At 42.7% G+C, this 20,254-nt stretch overlaps 1 protein-coding gene across 1 annotated transcript in view; it reads right to left on the bottom strand.

Annotated features, from left to right (window-relative positions):
- The window catches only part of HEATR1 (HEAT repeat containing 1), a 74,850-nt gene that overhangs the window by 15,622 nt on the left and 38,974 nt on the right, over positions 1–20,254 (bottom strand). Inside the window, exons 21-32 of the mRNA XM_075532296.1 lie at positions 14,746–14,915; positions 14,074–14,232; positions 12,004–12,246; positions 11,009–11,140; positions 9,063–9,166; positions 8,696–8,839; positions 7,758–7,876; positions 7,549–7,670; positions 6,627–6,755; positions 4,008–4,238; positions 2,909–3,035; positions 887–1,047 (exon numbers count right to left, since the gene is read on the bottom strand). Coding sequence (XP_075388411.1) covers positions 887–1,047; positions 2,909–3,035; positions 4,008–4,238; positions 6,627–6,755; positions 7,549–7,670; positions 7,758–7,876; positions 8,696–8,839; positions 9,063–9,166; positions 11,009–11,140; positions 12,004–12,246; positions 14,074–14,232; positions 14,746–14,915 — 1,841 coding nt within the window. The remainder of the gene's footprint in view (positions 1–886; positions 1,048–2,908; positions 3,036–4,007; positions 4,239–6,626; positions 6,756–7,548; positions 7,671–7,757; positions 7,877–8,695; positions 8,840–9,062; positions 9,167–11,008; positions 11,141–12,003; positions 12,247–14,073; positions 14,233–14,745; positions 14,916–20,254) is intronic.

Here is a 20,254-nt window from a genome sequence, read left to right as displayed (position 1 = left end):
TCTTCTCTTGGTCTGCTACAGTTCTACAGTCTAACAGATGCTTATTTTACTGTTAAAGCAGTCTTGCATTTCTGGCCATATTCTTTTCCTTTTTGTTTCACATTACTCCAAATAAATGTACAAATAGAAAAGTGCACAAATCAAACACGAAGAACACAACAGCTTCACAGAGACGTAAACCGCCATCTGAGATTCTAAGAAAGGGAAACCGTGGTAACAGCACTTCCGTGCCGCTCTCTCACTACTCCGGCCTTTCTCCTCCTCAAGTCCTCTCCCACACGGAGTCCTTTGCTGGGTCTGAAGTGCCGACTGGATCTGAGCAGCCCAACATGCAGCCCACTATACCACCAGGGCTCCCCTTACCCCCTAGACATGGCAGGTGCTCCCACGACTACAGATGGCTTTTGGCGCAACGTTCTTGCCTTTGTGTTGGGTCGGTACCACTGGAGGGCCCTGGGTGGTACGAATGGCTTGCACTTGACAGCTGACCGAAAGATGGCTGTTTGAACGGACCCACCCAGTTGTACCTAGATTGGCCAGCTCCTCTTAGAGAGGAGAGCTAGGGAAAGTCAGCTCTACTGTGCAACACAGGAGGCCCTCCGTCCCTGGAACTGCCTTGCTGGCAATGACTCGGCTACTGCCCCTCCGCCTCTACACCACTTGAGAATGTAATGACCGAGTCACAGCATCTACATGTGTTCACCCTTTCATATCATGGCAAACATATGGGAAAGCATACTATTTTTTTAAATTTTATTTTTAAAGGTGTGTTTGGCTCTACATTTTCATGAGACTTCTGCCAAGCTATTTTTACTAGTTTAAAACACAGTTCCTTTACAAAAATAAATAAAATCATCTGATCAACAACATTAAATGAACACACCACCTTTCTGATAAAATGATTGGAAGCCAGGAGCTGAGACATGAAGGACACTGATAAAAATTTAAAATGCCGTAGTTGCTTGCTACTGTGCGTATCGATGCTGAAAATCTGCAGTGTTTCTTCTTGCGACTCACTCTTATTACATATTGCTCTGGAAGTGGTTTCTGAAAAACAGCAATGAAATAAGTGATCTCAACCTGAATCCTCAGGATAGATACATATACAGAAGTTTTAAAGTGCAGCATGGTGCTCACATGCTGCCATTGACTCAGTGCGGTGTCATAGGGACCCCGTGGGTTTATGAGAGTAGAAAGCCCTGTCTTTCCCCCAATGAGCTGCTGCTGGTCTTGAACTGCCAACCATGCAGATCACAGCCAAACGTGCAACTACTGCACCAGCAGGAGTTTTCTGCAGCATGGTTAATGGGATATAAGTTTCAGAAGGATATTTATTCTCTTATTGTACCCACAGGTTTTCTTCCTCTAAATTAATGAAAAACATGGAATATTTTCTAACTGTGTTTACTAAGAAAGTACCCAACAGTCCTGAGAAGATGTAAGACAAAACAAATACAGCAGAAAGATGGTGGCTGAGACAAGCAAATAAAAGACAAACAATGTGCATCCCAGACATTGCGTGCGGTACACACACGCACCTTCCTGGCTCTGTTCCTGACAAGCAGGTGCCTGAGCAGATGTAGCATGAGACAAGCTACTACCTGGTCAACCAGAGCTGATGAGGTGAAATACCTGCCACCACAGGAAGCAGTTCCTGTGTTGTCCACTCTCATGACTTGATGTCTAACGCACCTGGCTGTTCTGCTTCAAAGGGTGGAGAACTAAACCTTTTCAAAGTGTCCGCTCCACACTCATTGAGGCCTGTGGTGCTGTGAGTGGTGGAGGTTCCTTCAAGACCATAGGTGGTAAATTTTAAATTGTTAGTCACTGCTAGCGTGCTACTTACCGCCTTCTTTTCCTGTAACTGAAGGCGGCAAGGCAAGATCCGAATAACTTAGTGACATTACTAGTTGGCCCAGTATGACACAGTCATGCAGGCACTGAACAAGAAACACTGTCGCTCAAGAGAATGAAAAATTGGTTCCAGCAGCACAAAGGAAGGAGCTGGTAGGAATTCGAGCCAGATTCAGAAGAGGACACGAAGTATCACTGCTAATGTCCAGTGGATCTTAGTTAAAAGAATGCCGGATAGATGTGCACCTGTGTTTAAGTGACTGTGTGAAGGAATTTGACGGCGTGGATCACAACAAGCAATGCAGAGAGAGCACTGAGAAGAATGGGAATTCCACAACACTTCACTGTGCTCATCTGGAACCTGTACACAGACCAATACTAGGCAGTCATTTGATGCTACATGGTTTAAATGTGTATCTTTTCGCCATATTTATTCAATCTGTATGCTGACGCAATAATCCAAGAAGCTAGAGATAAGAAGAAAGATTGGAGGAAGAATCGTTAACAACTTACAATAGACACATGACACAACCTTGCTTGAAGATGATTTGGATTATGTACTTACTGCTGAAGAGCAAAGACGGCAGGCTTCAGTATGGATTACTACTCAATTTACAGAAAACAAAGATCTTCAAACTGGACCAATAAACTATATCATGCTAAATAAAAGGCTAAAGTTATCAAAGATTTCAATCAACACTTATGGAAGCAGCGATCAATAAATCAAAAGGTGCTGCAGAAGACCTCGTTACAAATGTTAAAAAACAAAGATGTCACTTTGAAGACTACAGTTTGCCTGGTGCAAACCATATTTCCAATTATCTCACAGGTATGTGAGAGCTGGTCAGTAAATAGTGGAGAACTGCTGCACAGGGAGTGGCCTGCGGGCTGCCAGAGGCCGCTCGCGTACTTTGCATCGGGCAGTGTTACTGTATGCGCTCAAGTCAACAATTACTGACCCACCTTTCAGAAAGCCCTTCTCCACATGCGGCATGGCTCTGACCACTAGCCTGCCCTGCGCATCTAGCTTTCACGTTACACCACCAATGCGTACCTTCTTTTTCCTCAGGCAACTTCGCTAAGTACTGGAGGATATTCATCAAGCTTAGTATCTGATGCTGAACACTAAACTCGCAACAGATGGAAATCCAAAATTCAGTGTCTGCCTCTAACGCAGCATCCTGTAAGGAGAGAGGAGAAAATAGGAATCCTGGTCAAAGCCAAACATGCTGCCGTCGAGCCAATTCTGACTCACAGTGACCCGAGAGGACAGGGCAAAATGGCCCTGACGACATCTTTCCCAGAAGAGACAGCCTCATGTTTCTCCCGCAGCTGATAGCACAGCAGCTCTCAAATCGACTCAGCACTAAATACAAATCAGGGGGCATGTCTGAAAACATTCCTTAGCATGTAAAGTCACTACATACTCATGTATGTACATAGCTTATGGGCATGTATCACAAGATGAGTGACAGGTAAAGCACTCCTTACAGAAAGCAGTCATTTCTTTCATTATGAGGACACCATTCCAAAATCTTTGCATTGTGAGTTTCAGCAGAACCAAATACTTCATTCCCTATGACTAACAAGCACGTATGGCTCCCCACCCCCAAATGGTGCAAACAGCGCATCCATTTGTTTCCTACACATGTTAGGTGGGAGTGCATTATTGGAAAAAAAAGTGTTATGGTGGTTTACTCTGCGTAGGCCTCCATTTACCACTAGAGCCGAGATTTGAATGGGAAGTAATTTGGACATAGGCCTTGGTATGGATCACGGGTCTCAATTAGGCTGACACTATCTAAAACACATCTGCAACCCAAAAGGTCTTCAACATCACTTTTAAGAGACACATCATAGTTTAATTACATTACAGCCATACACGATTGGACTTAAAAATAAAATTATCCCGCATGGTAGTACATCTAGATCTAGGAAAAGTCAAACCACCTGTGGCAGATGTTTTCCTGTGACTAAGAAGCTGCAGAGTGCCACCGGCTCTGAAGGAAATGTTAAAGAATAGTAAAAAGTAAAACACTGTGTGCAAACACTAGGAAATCCTGCATAGTCAGCATAACCAGCCCCACATTCAGACGGACAATTATCACAGAATCTGTGCAAGCATTTCCTCTCTATCCCCCATTTGTTCTGACCTTTTCACCATAGGCAGCCACCAGCACGGTTTTAGTGACGTGCTGTTCACAGAGCAACAGGAGGAGGGTCCAGAGGAATTTCTGCGCACCCAGGGTTTCCACAAGCTGAACCAGGACAGGCAGGCGCCTGTGCTCGGGCACATGTGGCAGTGCGTCCACAAACACATGAATGATTTTTATCACAATTTGTTCGATGTTTCTTGTGACTTCTATGGACTCACCAACATCAGACTGTAAAACAACACAGAGACGAGGAATGAGAACAAAGGACCCACCACCAAATGAGTGCATTGCACCATAAGAAAAAAAAGGTTATTCAAAGAACTTTAATAAGCAGGGCCCAATCAATCAATCAATGGATAGTCAGTGAGGAACAGCTATGGCCCAGCAACTGTCTGGTCCCCGTAGAGGTATGAAGTGTAAGATTTCAGTGAAGCCTCATCCAAAGGACATTTATGATCTGCACAAAGCAAAGCAGACACGTGAACAGACGACAGCGGGAAACACAAAACGGCAGATGCAGCTCCATGGCGTTAGAAGCAAAGGCGCTCTCGGGCAATCTGGGAGGGACGCCAAGATCCACCAGGGAGTTCAGGGTTGAGACCAATGGGCGTCATCTTCATAAGAAGAAAGCAGAAGAGGTCAGTAATCCCCTGGTACTTTCAGAATAAAATTCAAACAGTTTTACTCTGGTTTGGTCTTCAAATATATTTGTTAAATACACACATCTATTCTATGCCTGAATGAATGCTTTAGGCGGAACCCAGCACACAGAATTCTTCGAACACACTGAGCGTTTTCAGATGAACTTTCCTCAGGCTAACGCCGTGGCCAGTTCAGAGATGAAACCCCACTCTCCTTTCAGCCAGTGCAAAGGTCATTTCCTGGGAACTTTCTGGTTATCCAAGGACTTTTCCCTAGTCTTCAGCATTTACTCTTTCTTTTAAAAATCATTTTATTAGGGGGCTTTTACAAAGCTTATAAAAATCCATCATTCTATAGTATTAAGCACTCTTGTAACTATGTAGCCTTCAACATTTCCAAAACAATTTCTTTCTACTTAAGCCCTTGGCGTTAGCTCCTCTTTTTTACCTCTCCCTCCCACCTTCGTCAATTATATTACTGTTATTTCATGTCTTACACTGTCCGTTGTCTCCTTTCATCCACCTTTCAGTTATTCGTTCCTCGGGTGGGGGGCTATATATCCAACCTTGTGATGGGCTCACCTTTCTACTCCCACCCCAGTCCCCCCATCCCCGACCCTCATGATATCGCTACTCCCACTACTGTTCCTAAGGGTTATATCTGTCCTGAATTCGATCTGCTGAAAGTTCTTGTCTGTATCAACGTGTGTACTCCTGTCTAGCCGGATCTGTAAGGTAGAACTGGGTCATAATAGTGGGGGGAAGGAAGCATTCAGGAACCAGAGGAATGATGTGTATTTCGTCAGTACAATACCGCACCGATTGAATCGTCCCTTCTTTGTAACCCTCCTGTGCAGGAATGTTCAACCGTCTACAGGTGGACTTTGGGTATAATTGTTTGTTTCGGATCTTTTGATGTCTGATAGCTGCTCCTGCGAACACCTCATGATCACACAAGCTGATGTGCTTCTTCCAGGTGGGCTTAGCTGCTGCTCTGCTAGATGGCTGCTTGTTTAACTTCAAGCCTTTAAGACCCCAGACTCTACATCTTTTGACAGCTGGGCACCATGCCCTTTCTCCACCACATTTGCTTGTGCCCCATTTTGTCTTCAGTGATGGTGTGGAGAAGGTGAGTATCAAAGAGTGCCAGGCTATTAGAACAAAGTGTTCTTGTGTCAAGGGAGGCCTTGAGTAGAGGCCCAACGTCTGACTGCTATTATAATTTTATTAACATATAAATAGATGTGCATTGGCCTCTATCCCTTTCATTATAAATTAATACATTTACTTATATACATACCTATCGCTACACCTCTATATATAGCCTTTGCCTCCTACTTCTTTCCTCTATTTCCTTTCACCTTCCTCCTACCCCACTATCATGCTCACCCTCCATCCGGCTCTCAGTAATTCCTCTGAGACATTGCACTTGCTCAAACCCCACCAGGCATTATAAGCCCTCCTTCCCATCAATTTTAGAGCTCTTATTGTTCCTTTCTCCTCCTCCCTGCCCCCCTCTCCCATGTCCCCCGGAACTAGTGGCCCAGTTGTTTTCTCCTTGGGATTGTTCATCCTGCCTATCTTATATAGACACAGGGCAAAAGAAAACATTTACAGTCTTAGTTAGCACTTACAGAGTGTTTGGCAAAGGGCTGTTGCATTGCATATTTGCCACTGTATGTAGACCTGAAATGAGCTATCTTCAGTCTATTATAATGAAACTAGAAACCACTGAATGATATTATTGTGAAACTGATGCAATGTTCTGAAACATATAGCAAAGATAATTCCATTTTGTCATAAGATACTTTTATATTTATACACTTGCCACAAAATGGAACCAGCTGTATTTATTCATATTTTTAGAAACGATTGCTTTTTATCCTTCAAAAATTTTAGAAGTATAAATACTTAGTAATCTTCTAAAGGCTTTCAATATAATTTATGTAGCAGAAAATGAGTAGAAAGCGTTTACCTGAATGAGCGCCGGAATAACCATTCTCACTGTCTTGTTAATGACTTGAAAACTGTAAGTATCATCTAGACGCATGACACTGGCACCCATGAATGTAAAAATGGACATGATATTGTGCAGAACTTTGTCCTGCAAAACAATAAGCAGAATTTATCAATAGTTTTTATTTCAATCATACCAGCTGTCAATGAATCACTTAAAAAAAAGAGAGAGAAACTAATTAAAATAGGAATTCTTCCAAAGGTCAGACATAAGCACTGTCGAGTGACCCAGCAAGTCTACTCCTTACTATAAACCCAAGAGAACTGAGCCTATCTGTGTGAACAGCAACCTGTGCATGACGTTCTAATAGCTATAGGCTGTTAATCACCTCTTCACTGGCTGGAAGTTGCTTAGATCAGCAACCTAGAGTAGCCTAAACTCAGTCCGAGGATTTAAAAAACCCCAACAAACTCACTGCCAACGAGTTGATTCTGACTCATAACGAGCCAATGGGATCGGGTAGAACTACTGAACGTGCAGCCAGGAGCCCAGCAAGTAGTCCAACTACATCACCAGGGCCCCTAGCCTGGAGGGTACAGTAGTGAGCTATTGGGTTTTACTCAAATAACATTCCCTACTATATCCTGGACAGTTACATTATACAAGGCATTGCGCCAAGTGCGAAGCACAAGCCATTCAACCAAATCATCACTACCGTCTTTTGAAGGAGGATTCTGTAAGCCTCCTTTAGTAAAAAGGAAACAAGTCTAGCAAGATCAACCTGCTCAATCTGTCCCTGATATTAAAGAGAGAGGGCTGAGGTTAGTAACCGGGACTATGAGTCAAAGCCTATTGAATTGAATCTACAAGTGCCTGTGCATTTCCATGGAAGAGCAAACTACAATCGCTGGGAAATGCGAGTCACTCTATAAATACTTACGGGAAATATTCCAGCAACAACGCCCAGCAGTAAAAGGGCTTGGTGATGGGTTTGAGGCATCTCAGAAAGACGGATGCACTGGACGATCAATTCCACATTGAACTTTTCCTCGTCGAGAATGTCTACAATGGCCAGAAAGTGTACACCATGGGTAAGTGGCAGGCACATTTACACTTAAAAGTAAATATTTTTTCCATTAAAAGACATACCTTTAGGTATTTTGCCACCATCTGGAGAGAGTTTTTGGCAGATGTTGAGCAGGCAACTGAGTATTAATTGTTTGGTGTACTCCATATTTCCCTGGTCCACTGACAAAGGTTCTAAACATCTTCAGAACAGCCCCCCCACCATACAAGAGAGGATGGAAAACGAAAGAGTTGTACAATTTCAGTGACATCACACCATGACCATTGTTCAGAACTCTTATTAAAGACGGAATATCTAAAATACTATGATTAAACATATGCATAAAGTCTGTACTATTTTATCATTGTAGCAAGTGCTTACAGCAACATAGGGCTTCGATGTGCTATCTGCCTATAGCGACTCTTTAGAGGAAAACCTTGGAAATTACTTTATCAGATAGAGGCACATCTCCAGCATTCAACAACATATTCTTGCGACATTTGTTGAGACTTTGTAGGTGAAAAATACAGGTGGTTCTCTACATCTTTAACTACAAGTAACAATGCCTCCAAAAGGTTACATAACCTTTTTCTTAAGGTTGTGACATTCAAATTCCAGAAGAAAAGTAAGATGGAAGGTAATTTCTTAAGCAATAAAAAGAACGAAGACCCATCTGGGCACTGGCTACCTGTTCTTTTAATCTTCACCTACAGTATTCATTCTACAGACTCAGAAACTAAACTCCCTGCCACAGAGCCAAAGGGGACTGAGAGCAACCCTCTGGACAGGGAAGAACCGCCCCTGGCGTGTTTCTGAGTTTGTAACTCTTTATAGGAGTACAAAGCTCCGGCTCTCTCCCAGAGTGGCAACGAACTGCTGACCTTGCAGTTAGCAGCCCACCGTGTAACCATTATGCTACAGGGGCTCCTTTACAGACTGGGTGGGATTGAGGGTACACGAATCCGATGAGTAAATGTCCAGTGGAGTAGGATGGGCGTGAACTGATGCACAGGGTCATTACCGTGAAAGCAGGTTGAAAAGAGCTGGTGTCAGGATCTGAGGGCTTTTGAGCTTCTTTTTGTGCTGCAGTAGTTCTAGGATGAGGGTCACTCTCTGCCAATTTGAACCTTCCACTTCCTGAGCAGCTTCTACATCCTGTGACTTTCTGGAACACATCAAGATCAGAAGTTGGAAACCCTAAAAAGCTAAAGATGGCAACAGGTGTGATTGACATAATGGGTGGATGTATGGATTGTGATGAGTTGTACGAGCCCCCAATAAAATGATTAAAAAAAGACTGCCCAATTATGCCAAAGTGATATGTATCAAGAGGTCACAATGGTTTCATCTCATTGCAAGCCCTGAGGAATAGCATCCGTAGCTCTTACTTCTGCTGCATTTTCTGTCTTCTTGTTTGCTGGATTGTACCCAAAGATTTAGTTTTGTCTGGTGGCTCCAGTTCTATTCTGACTTGCTCGGCGTTAACAGAAATCTGAAATAGTGAAGCAATATGGTAATAATGGTTCATGTATCTAGACATTAATATATGTATACACACAGAGAGACAATGTGTTCTGTATCTTGATTTCGATCTTGGCAACCGACTCATACGGGCACAAACCTATTTTATTATATAGTGTCTATTTACTGTCACAATAATTAATCCAATAATGTTTACAATGAAAAAAATACAACCACTTTGAATTCCAGGCCAATCTTATCTCTGGACTGCTATGGAATACCTAACAAATAACTCAAAAGCCCGCTAGTTGGCTGTTTACTGAGATAAAAGAACTTTGAGGAATGCTTCCTTGTAAATGCTTTAAAATGTTCCTTTTAAGGCTGATTGTCAGTGCAATTCACCCAGCACGGAATTAGCACGGTGGCCAGAGCAGCCCCGGTAGTGCTAACGGACACACGCTGGGCTGCTAACCACAGGGACAGGTTCACAGTTCAAACCCACCCGCCGCTCCACAGGACAGCGATGACGGTATCTGTTCTCATAAGGACTGACAGCCTTGGAAGCTCTACATAGGGTCCATATGAGGTGGAATTTAATCGATGACCGTGAGTTTTGGAGTTGGTTCCCAATGGCCGCCCCGCCGGTGATCTTGCCTTTCCCCGTATGCCTTTCAGATACCATCCCTGCTGCAGGGGTTACTCAGCTAAGTGGCCACCCTTTCCATCCTTTCCTTCTACCACCTACTTTCATGCTTCCTCGGGATCAAAATTGGGAAAAAAGAAAGGTGGGACAGGTATACATCCAAACTCAAGATACACTAACATGAATTCCACTTCAGATTTCCATTTTAAACTAAGTTCCTGCACGGTCATGAAGTCATAGCTACACATGGTTCCCTGCACTGGCTCTGCCCATGACACGGGATCACTGCGCTAGTTACCTAGTTACGCACTGCCATGCGCGTGCCTCAGGGTGGAAAACGCAACACAGAGCTCTCCACCACTCTTTCCAAATGTCAGCTCAGACACACCCTAACGACTGGGAAGGCTTTACAGAAACAATGCAGTCAGAGCCCCAGGGATTTCTGTCCGTCCACACAGGGTAGGACCCTGAACTCCTTTTCTTTAGAAAAGGTCCTGACATCCCATCTATCTGGACTCAAGTCCAAAGAAAACAACTGCAAAAGACATACAACCAGGGAAATATGATTTTGGATGGAATACTAGGTAATATCAAGGAATTTGTTCTTTTTCAGATGCAATAATGACACTGAGGTTAAGTAAGAAAGCATTCACCTTTTCAGTGATGCATACTGAGGTCTGTGGGGATGAAACTACATGGAATATTGAGATTACTGAAAAAATGATAGGAGCAATAGGGTTTCTTCAGACTATTATCTATTTTTGGAAGTGCATTTTCCTTACACACACACACACACACACACACACACACACACACACACACACGGCTATTCTGATACACAGCTAAGATTGGGTATACACATACAACCAATGAGCCGCTCCTCAATGCCATCATCATAAATCTGCCAGTATACAATTACTTAAACCACATTACTCAAGTCAGATAAGACTAATCTGTTACCTAACTAAATACAGACATTCACTCATTTCTATTTCCTACCTAAAACAGGCAGATCCCACCTAGCACCAGTAGGACCCAGACAGATCTACCTAGTTAAAATGACAAATATTCCATGAAGTAAAAAGGAAGATGAAGACTTAATCACCTGCTTTTTCAAAGACTATTTAACACTGAACTTTTAAAGAGTATTATAGGACAGAGGATATTTACATACACAGTGCTGTTTAGAACACACATGAACGAATAAAGCACAGGAAGCATGCAACTTACCGCTTTAAAAACACTACTAACAGTCTGAGCACAATGTGTGCTTTTACAGTTCACCAACAAATCGAACATCATTCCCAAAAGCTTCTGCTGAACTTTTCCATCTGCTATAGCTGCAAAAAACGGCTTTGTAATCTAAAGAGTAAACAAAGCAATTGAATTCAATGAACAAATCTGAACTCCAAAAAGGCCTTATAAAGCACCCTTATCAAATTCTCCCTCACAATATAAAATTGTTTTCCATTTTATTCTTTCAAAATAAATTTTTCAGTTACTCATGTACAATATTCAGTTTTGAAAAATGGGTTAAATATATCATGTTCTTTTAAAACATATCCGGTATGGACCCAAGGGGCAGTTTAGCACCTAGGAAATACACAACATTCCTCTAGTTCTTTCATCCTTCCTCCCCCACGATTATGATCTCAGTCCAATCTCACAATTCCAGCTGGACCACCAGTGTAAACCATGGCACAGGCGAATGCTTTCAGTATACGGAATTCAGGCAAGACACACCCCCTCAGTTACAGTAATGGGAACGATTCCAGGAGGATAGGGAAAGGGTAGGGGGGAAGGGAGGAAAGGCAGAAGAGATAGCAAAGATGGCAGAATAACCCCCCTGAGGGGAAGAATCCCAGGAGAGTAGGTGAAGGGATACAATGGGCAGTATAAGACATGTATAAATAATAACAATACATAATATATTAAGACTCGTGGCGGTTGCAGGGTGGGGGAGCGAGGGGAGTAAAAAAAGAAGAGATGTCATAGGGCTCAAGTAGAAAGATAATGTTTAGAAATTGTTGATGCCAATACTTGTACATGTCCACTTGAGATAATGGATGTATGGGTTGTTATAATTTTTGTAGGACCTTCCAATTAAATGATTTATTAAAAAAATAAATCCATCCACCATACTGATAATTTTACCTTCACTAAGTAAAATATTACATATTTTGACATGACTGAAAGTTCTTTGGTTTCTGAAAGGAGTTACTGACCTTCTCAAGGGCTGCGATCTGAACTGTTGGCATTCCCATGCCAAGCTCCTCTGCTGTATGCACAGCTTTGATGAACAGCTCAAGGCTCAGTGGGTCCTTATGTAAAAGGGAAGCGGAATATTCATTGTATTTTCCCAGAGCCAGATGTAAAACAATGGCCTCGTCCTTCCGGACAGCAGTGGGCTCTTTCTGGATCTTTTCCAGTAATTTTTCAATCATAGGCAGCAGATGAGAAAGTACCACCTGAAATTTGAAAAACTTATTAATAGTCATCAATATTAATATAAACATTTTTGCTTGTGGTATAAACACATCCAGAGCTATATCAGCCTAGAATAAGAGAGTTGAGTCTAGGGAAGATGAAGAAAAAAAATTATTGAGAACCTGCTCCTCCAATAATTGAAAAACGTTTGTACTCTAGCCCATCATCCAGGACTAAGTATGGCTATCTGCTTTTGCAGCAGTGCAACCCACGGCCTCCCCCGGGGTTTTATCACACACTTGACTAGAGGGGGGAAACTAAGTCAATAATGCAGTCTTCTAAATTCACATTCAGACGCGAGTCCTGTGGAAGGCACTCAAAAGCTCTAAATCTTTCATAGGTAGGCAGAGAAAGAATCTTGTGAATGTTTCTGAGAACAGGAAATGGAAACTACATTTTTACAGTCTAAAAATAAAAACAACACTGCCTAAAATATATTGTGCACTTCCCAATGTTTCCAACTCAATATGGTTAATACTAATTCAAGTAGTCTTTAAAATCTAAATCAAATTATGGCATGTCCACCTCTTCAAACAGCTTTACTGAAATAGCCACTCATTCATTTACATACTGTTTACGGCTGTTTTTAAGCTGCAATGTTCGAGCGGAGTGTTCACAGCACAGACCAGGGGGCCTGTTTGCAGTTACTCGAGCGTGTTGCGGAGGCAGGGTATCACCGCCCCGTAGGCTTTCCTAGGCTCCAATCTTTACAGAAGTAGATCACCAGGTTTCTACTCCACCCCCACACCAGGCTAATTTTAGTTATCTGGCCATCACTTAAAACAGTATACCGTAAGGGTGCCTAAATGTTCACTGTGGCCCTGTACAAAGGTTGATCACTCCTCGTATAAACCACACCACGGAGGACGCTAAGCGGTTAAGGTCCGCCCCCACCAAGAAACATAATCCAATACATAAGCCTTCCCTCCATTCACCCAGAATACTTCGCGGGCTCTGCAGTGAGGACTGCTGGGTATTTACACTTGTAATGCCTTCCTTGCTTTCTGACGGCATGCATTAGCTGACGGCCATGGTGCTTGCAGTGGTGAAGGAATGTTATTGGGAACTTTGGCCCATCATCAGTAGAAATAGCGGCCAGTCACTAAATAGTTTAACCTTCACAGTGAAATAGGAGCCCTGGTGGAGTAGTGGTTACAAGTTTGAAAGCATAGCCACTCTGCGGGTGAAAGAGAGGGTTGGCTTTCTACTCCTGTTAAGAGTCACAATCGCAGAAACTCACGGGGGCAGATCTCCCCTGTCCTATAGGGTCACTGTGAGCAGGCAAAGAGTCAATGGCAGTGAGGGTGAACAACACATGCCGTCATTAACAGTGCTACATAATCTCTTGCATTTAGATCACAGTCTTCTGTAAGGACAAAATGACAGCTATCACCTTTACTCACCCAGAAAAAAATGTATTCACGTTTTAAAAAATCAGCAAATGGTTCCGAATCAGCCACAAACCTTTAGGCCTAAATACATTATTACCTTCTACGTGATTTTTCACTCGAAAATTATACACTAGCCAATATTTCTTGCAGGAGTGCATCCTTAGCAGTTTTCCTGATGTGATTTAAAAATCCATTTAAAATTTAATTAATGATTAGATACACTTGGCTTTAAAACTTAAATAAAATCACCACTCCTTTGCTTTATCCATTTTGTAGCTCATCTCTTCCATTAATAAGAAAATGGAACACGTTTGACTCCATCTGTATAGTTCTCGCAAATGTCTTCCTCAGATGGGAAGGTACAACCATTCTTTAAAAGCATTGTACGAATGTACACTACCTTCACTACACACATACCTCGTTGTTGACGTGCTGAAGTACCTTCAGCAAAACTTTTGCAATATAAACTGGGCAGTGATACACACAATTAAGTAGGTGTTTTAAGGTTTCAGACAAATTCTGCTGAGATTTCAGTTTCTTTTCTCTCTGTAGATCTTCAAATAATGTAGCTAAATCCTAGGACACCATAAAAAGAAAAGATCAAAACAGGTTAAGGAGCTACAAAAGTGAAATGTATTAATTATGGAAGATTCTTTTTCAAGTGATGTGGCTTTTTAATTTCCCTTTAAACTTCACCTTTAGCTTACTATCAAAAAACCCCAAAGGCTGGTCGGTCTTTAAGCCAACAAAGACTGGAATTGAAAATATTGAGCCAATGTCTCTAGTCCCTTATTGTTTATATCTTCAAGACAGTAAGGACTGTGGAACCAAACCACACAGTCAATATCTCTGCTTTATTGTTTAGTTCTTCAAGACACCTTTTTAACGGGCCCTTTAAGTGACACCTTCACTCCTAATTCCATTTCGTTGGTACTGTGGTTTTGTAAGAATGCGGGAGAAAAGTGCATTTAGCTACAAACTGGAAACTCAATGACCAAAGCTCCTACAAGGGCAGGCAACAAGAGCGCAGGATCCATGGGCACGCCCCGGGCGTCCACACCCCACCCTCATCTCCGCTGCTGAGCTTACCTGAACAACATAGGTGGCGTCGGACGTGATCTCCTCTGCTTTCGGAACCAAATGATCTACGATCGGCTGGAATGGGGACTGCACTCCATGGAGTGTCTGGAGGCAGAGAATGGCAGCCCGGCGCACCTCCTTCACAGGGCTGCCCAGACACGTGAGCAGTGACATCACCACTGAAACCCAAACCAAAAGTCTGAAACAACATGAAAAGGTAACAGCCCTCCTCCTACCTGAAATCCCCCTTCCGAAATGTATCCCCTGCTTATTATTCCAAAAAGACTTGAGGCATATGCCATCTGGATATATTCTTTTGAGAATACATAAACAAGTGTACATGCTGTACCATCTTTCTGCACCAGTTGCTACTACTTCTCAATCTATTTGATACTTTTAAAGTTTCCTGAAAGCATGTGTCTAAATAAATTAAATCACCCTTTCTAATACACAGAAGAGCCCTGGTGGTGTAGTGGTAGCATGTTGGGCTGCGACCGAATGGTCAGCAGTTCAAAACCACCAGCAGCATTGAGGGAGAAAGACTAGGCTTTCTGCTAAACGACAAGACTCTCAGAAACCCACACAAAGTCACTATGAGTCAGCATGGACTTGATGGCAGTCAGTCTGGTTTTTTAAATACAAAGAATCCACACTGTATATTCCATGTTTTTAAACCAGTACCTTACTGGTGAATACTTACGGTGTGTTTGGGTTTGGGCATTAAACCAATATTGCAGGGAGATAGACACCAGAGGGCCAGTCCTGGAGACTGGTATGGTGATTTCTCTTTCTCTTCCAGGAGATTCTAAATAAAATTTCTCTACGTGAAAACCCCATTTTTAAGAGTGGAGGATGAAGGGAAAAAAGAGGTGCCAATAAGGCTCAAATAAAACGATAATGTTTTAAAAATGATGATGGCAACATATGTACCAGTTTGCTTGATATAATTGATTTATGGATTGTTATTATCTGTAAGAGCCCCCAAATGATTTTTTTAATTTTATGCTTCTCAAAGTAAATCTTCATTTTGGGAAGGCAAGAACCTGAAGCTCTGGCAACATTTCTGGAAAGCCAAGCCCGGAGAAAAAACTGGGAGCGGTGAGTTTGTCCCACACCTTCCTTCACTTTGATAAGACAGGGTCTTCCTCAAGGAGAGGTGACTGCCACCCAAAGCCCTCCAGTATCTGGTAGACCAGCTAACTCCCAGAGGTGAGCAAAAAGCTTAAGAGAAATTTCCCTCTCTTTTCCATGGGGGTCTGTCTTTAAGGTCTGGTTAGGCTGCCCCTACTTCCTGGGGTGGGTGTGAGAGAAAGGCAGAGAAACTGGCCTCTAAGTGCTCCTGTTCTGATCTTATACATTTGCTATTCTCTTAAATTGTTCAACGTTTCTCTTCTTCTGCCCTGTATTAAGAATGCTGGGAATCTGAAGTAGAGAAGAGAACATCTGAGTATTTTTAAATGAATTGACTGTGTTCTTCAGTGTGGGAAAGGTCGGCATTAAGTGGAATCTGCTAATTTCTAAAAAGCATGGGCTTTAGACACAAGTCAGTGACTGCCAGGACGCCACATGTAGAGCCTGCCTGGGACACTCTACCCTGCAGAAATCAGATTCCTCCCGGGCCTGATAACAAATGCTCTGAAGGGTGCAGTACTAAATTTAATTGGTATAAAAAGGCATTTAAGGGGCGTGTATACTGAGGACCCAAAGCCCATCTGTAGGCAACTGGACATACCCTTACAGAAGGGTCTCGGGGGGTCCAATGTAGCAACCATGAAACATACAACTTTCCTCTAATTCTTAAATGCTTCCCCTCCCATTCCATTCCCCACTATCATGATCCCAATTCTACCTTATGAATTTTGCTAGACCAGAGGATGTACACTGGTACAGATAAGAACCAGAAACACAGGGAATCCAGGACAGATGATCCCTTCAGGACCAGTGGTGAGAGTGGCGATACCAGGAAGGTAGAGTAGAAGTGGGGAGCCAATTATAAGGATCTACATATAACCTCCTCCCTGGGGGACGGACAACAGAAAAGTGGGTGAAGGGAGACATCGGACAGTATAAGATATGACAAAAAAATTATAAATTATCAAGGGTACATACATGAGGGAGAGGGGAACTGGGAGGGAAGGGAAAAAATGAGAAGCTAATACCAAGGGCTCAAGTAGAAAGCAAATGTTTTGAGAATGAGGGCAACAAATGTACAAATGTGCTTGACATACAATGGATGGATGGATGGACTGTGATAACAGTTGTATGAGCCCCCAACAAAATGATTATTACAAAAAACAAAGAAGGCATTTAAAAGTGTTGGTAAAATATGATTACTTGTGGATGATAACTAGATGAAGTGTATAAGTTTACTTAAAAGCTTAACTTCAATTTTTTTAAACACATGCATGCTTATGAATGAAACTGGTTTATAGCAACTTTAGGAACAAGAGCTTTAAGTTATCTGATAACTAGCATGTTCTCTTTTATATGCATAAATGATTACTTTAAGAGCTATTTAAAACAGTGACAAAGTTTTATTTGAAAGGTTTTTATAACATTAGATAGAATCTAGTACATTCTCCGGAAGAGTCTATTTCCATTTCAAGAGGATCTGCTGGTCAGAAGCTAGGTAGCATAAGAAAATCCCTCTTGGCATTTGTAGCCAACTCTAGCTAAAGTAGAAAAACTTGTTGGTTCGGGGTGGGGGGGTGGGGGGAGGCTGGTGTGTACACACTAGCAGCACAATAGTTAAGCATTAAGCTAACTGCAAGACCTCAGAACCCCACAGGGGCAGTTCTCCCCTGTCCTGTAGGGTCACTGTGATCCCAACTCATTGGCTGCACGTTTATGGCCAGTCTGCAACGACAGTCAGTTCAAGTAAATATCAATGATCATATTAAATACATTGCATAAGATGTAATATCTGAAACTTTGAAACATTGTATATTTCCTTTTGGTTTGATGTTGCATCTGACTTTTGATTAAACTTTTTCATCTTTCCATTAGCTTGCGAACTTCCCACCAAGTCTTTCAAAATTTATATGTACATATTTTATTGTGCTTTAAACTTAGTCATATTAAGCTTTGTCACTTACATATAAGTCTTTGCTTTGTGGATCAGCTAAGATATTGAACAAAAAAATTTTCTGTAGCTATGAACTTATGACAAGTTGGAAGCCATCAGACTAAATCAAGATTTCTAGAACTCTAATAGGTGATAGTTCATCCAAATTGTCAAGACAGAACCTAGCACTAGATGCTTCCTGAGATTCTTTATGTGGGAATGACAGGTTTCTAGAATAGGGACAAAGGGAGTTGACTTCCCTCATGCCCGTGTTAAACAAAAATTAGCTGTCCAGGCCAAAATACTAGGGTTAGAAACTTCCCTTATTAGGCACCCATTTGACACCTATGGGAAAGATCCAAACTGAGCATGTTCAGGCACAAGCCCCTTAGTCCAGGTAGGAGGTCCACCTGGGTGCACAGGCTGGGTCCAGCTACGTGACATCATACAGGTGGGCCTAAGTTCAGCCAGTAAGATCAGCCAAACTTTCAACCATCCCTCTCCAGGCAGAGGGGTTAAATACACAGGCCGCAAGCCATCAGCTCTCTTTCACTCTGCTCTTGTTCAGCCACACGCTTCAAGCCGAGGGTGGGCACCTCTGCCCCGTGTGCGCACACTCCTGCTGCCCAGACCCCCTCAGGCCTCTCTCTTGGCCTCTGCGATTTCCATAATGCTGCAAGTGTGGGTTTGGGCTCCTGTTTCTGTGGGGTTTCCACGTCGGCTTTCAACTGCGAACCCCTGTGCAGTTTCTGCGCACCTTGTACACTTTCCTAAAACAGCACATGATTTTGAGACTGTAAAACCCAAAACTTCCCTTTTCCTCATAAAAGTCACTTGGCTAACAAACGTGCTCTGTCACATGACTTCTTTCCGTGCCGCGAAGCAAGAACCAAGTACCCCAATCCGAGAACCTAACAGGAACAACACGGACAATTTCACGGTATTTCTGTATGTGAGCAAAGATTCAAACAAAAACGGGGGGTTGCTATAATTTCAACTATTCAGATGCAAGGATGGCTATTATCCTATGTCTAGAACACTGTAGAAACCAAACCATTAAGATGCTTGTCTCTTCGAAACATTAATTTTGTAGTGAGCTCCACTTTGGGCTGCTACCTTCAGAGGCAGACACTCTATCTCATTTTTGTTGAATTCAGTGGACTGGTTGTTAAAATGGACTTGTAGTCAGGGTTCTCTGTAAGATGGGTGGCTGGGCAGAAGCCCAACGTGGAAACCATAAATTTACATTTCTTAACTGCTTTTTAGCGTTCACCTGTGCACAGTGATGTTCTGACACCACGTTGCAACAATAAACTACCTTTCAGTTTATCTTACTTAACCCGGTCATGAGGGCAGTGAACCCAGTGTTAACTTATTTGAAGCGCCCCACTGATTGTGTCCTCTCACCACACTTACTCAACCTGTAAACGGAACAAATGATCAGAGGCTGGATTAGATGCAGAATGAACCACCAGAATTGAAGGCAGGCTTATTAACAATTGATGATGTGCAGATGCCACACTGTTGCTTGCCGAAAATGAAGAGGACTTGAAACACTTGCTGATGAAGACCCAGGATTCTTCATTACAGACTACAACTCAATATAAAGACGACCAAAATCCTCACAACTGGACCAACAGAAAAGATAAAGGTTGTCAAGGAATTTGTCTTGCTTGGATCCACAATCAATGCTCACGGAAGCAGCGGTCACGAGATGGGGAAACCTGCTGCACAAGACCTTTGAAAAGCAAGCGTGTGACTGAGGTCTGAAGTATGCCTGACGCGAGCCAGGCTACTTTCAATGGCCTCATGATGCATGTAAATGTTCGACACTGAATACGAGTAAAGAATAGATGCATTTGTTTATGGTGCTGGCAAAGAACGCTGAGCATACCATGGGCTGCCCAAAACAAACAGACAAATGTGTCTGAGAAGAAGTAGAGCCAGAATGCTCCTTAGAGGTCAGGACAGTGAAATTTCTCCTCATGTATTTTGGACGTGTTCAGGAGAAACCGGTCTCTGGAGGAGGACCTCAGGCTTGGTGAAGTGGAGCAAAAAGCCCTCAGCAAGCGGGACTGACACCGTGGCTGCACCCATGGCGCGGGACCAGGCAGTGTTCCGGTCTGCTGTGCATGCGGGTGCTCGCTGTGGGCCAGAACTGATGAGTTGGCACCTCACGATGTGGTCTTTTATCTGCTATGTCCCTCAAAAATCATCTTAGAGTTATACTGTCTTAAACCAAGCAGCTTCCCTTCCGTAGCTAATTAACAACAGCAGAACAATCAGTTTCCGGTAGAAAGCACCAGTGAGTCTAACTCAACTAAGATGGATTTGAAGAACTCTCTCTGGAACAAAGCGATATTTATATTCCTTTCATGGTAATTATTTACTTAGGTCTTACTGCATTCAACCAACTGGTAATCTGCATTTTTCTCAAAATGATCCAGTTCATAT

Source organism: Tenrec ecaudatus, chromosome 1 (assembly GCF_050624435.1).
Source record: "Tenrec ecaudatus isolate mTenEca1 chromosome 1, mTenEca1.hap1, whole genome shotgun sequence".
Taxonomy (NCBI): Eukaryota; Metazoa; Chordata; class Mammalia; order Afrosoricida; family Tenrecidae; genus Tenrec; species Tenrec ecaudatus.
This window is presented reverse-complemented; position numbering and strand designations above follow the sequence as displayed.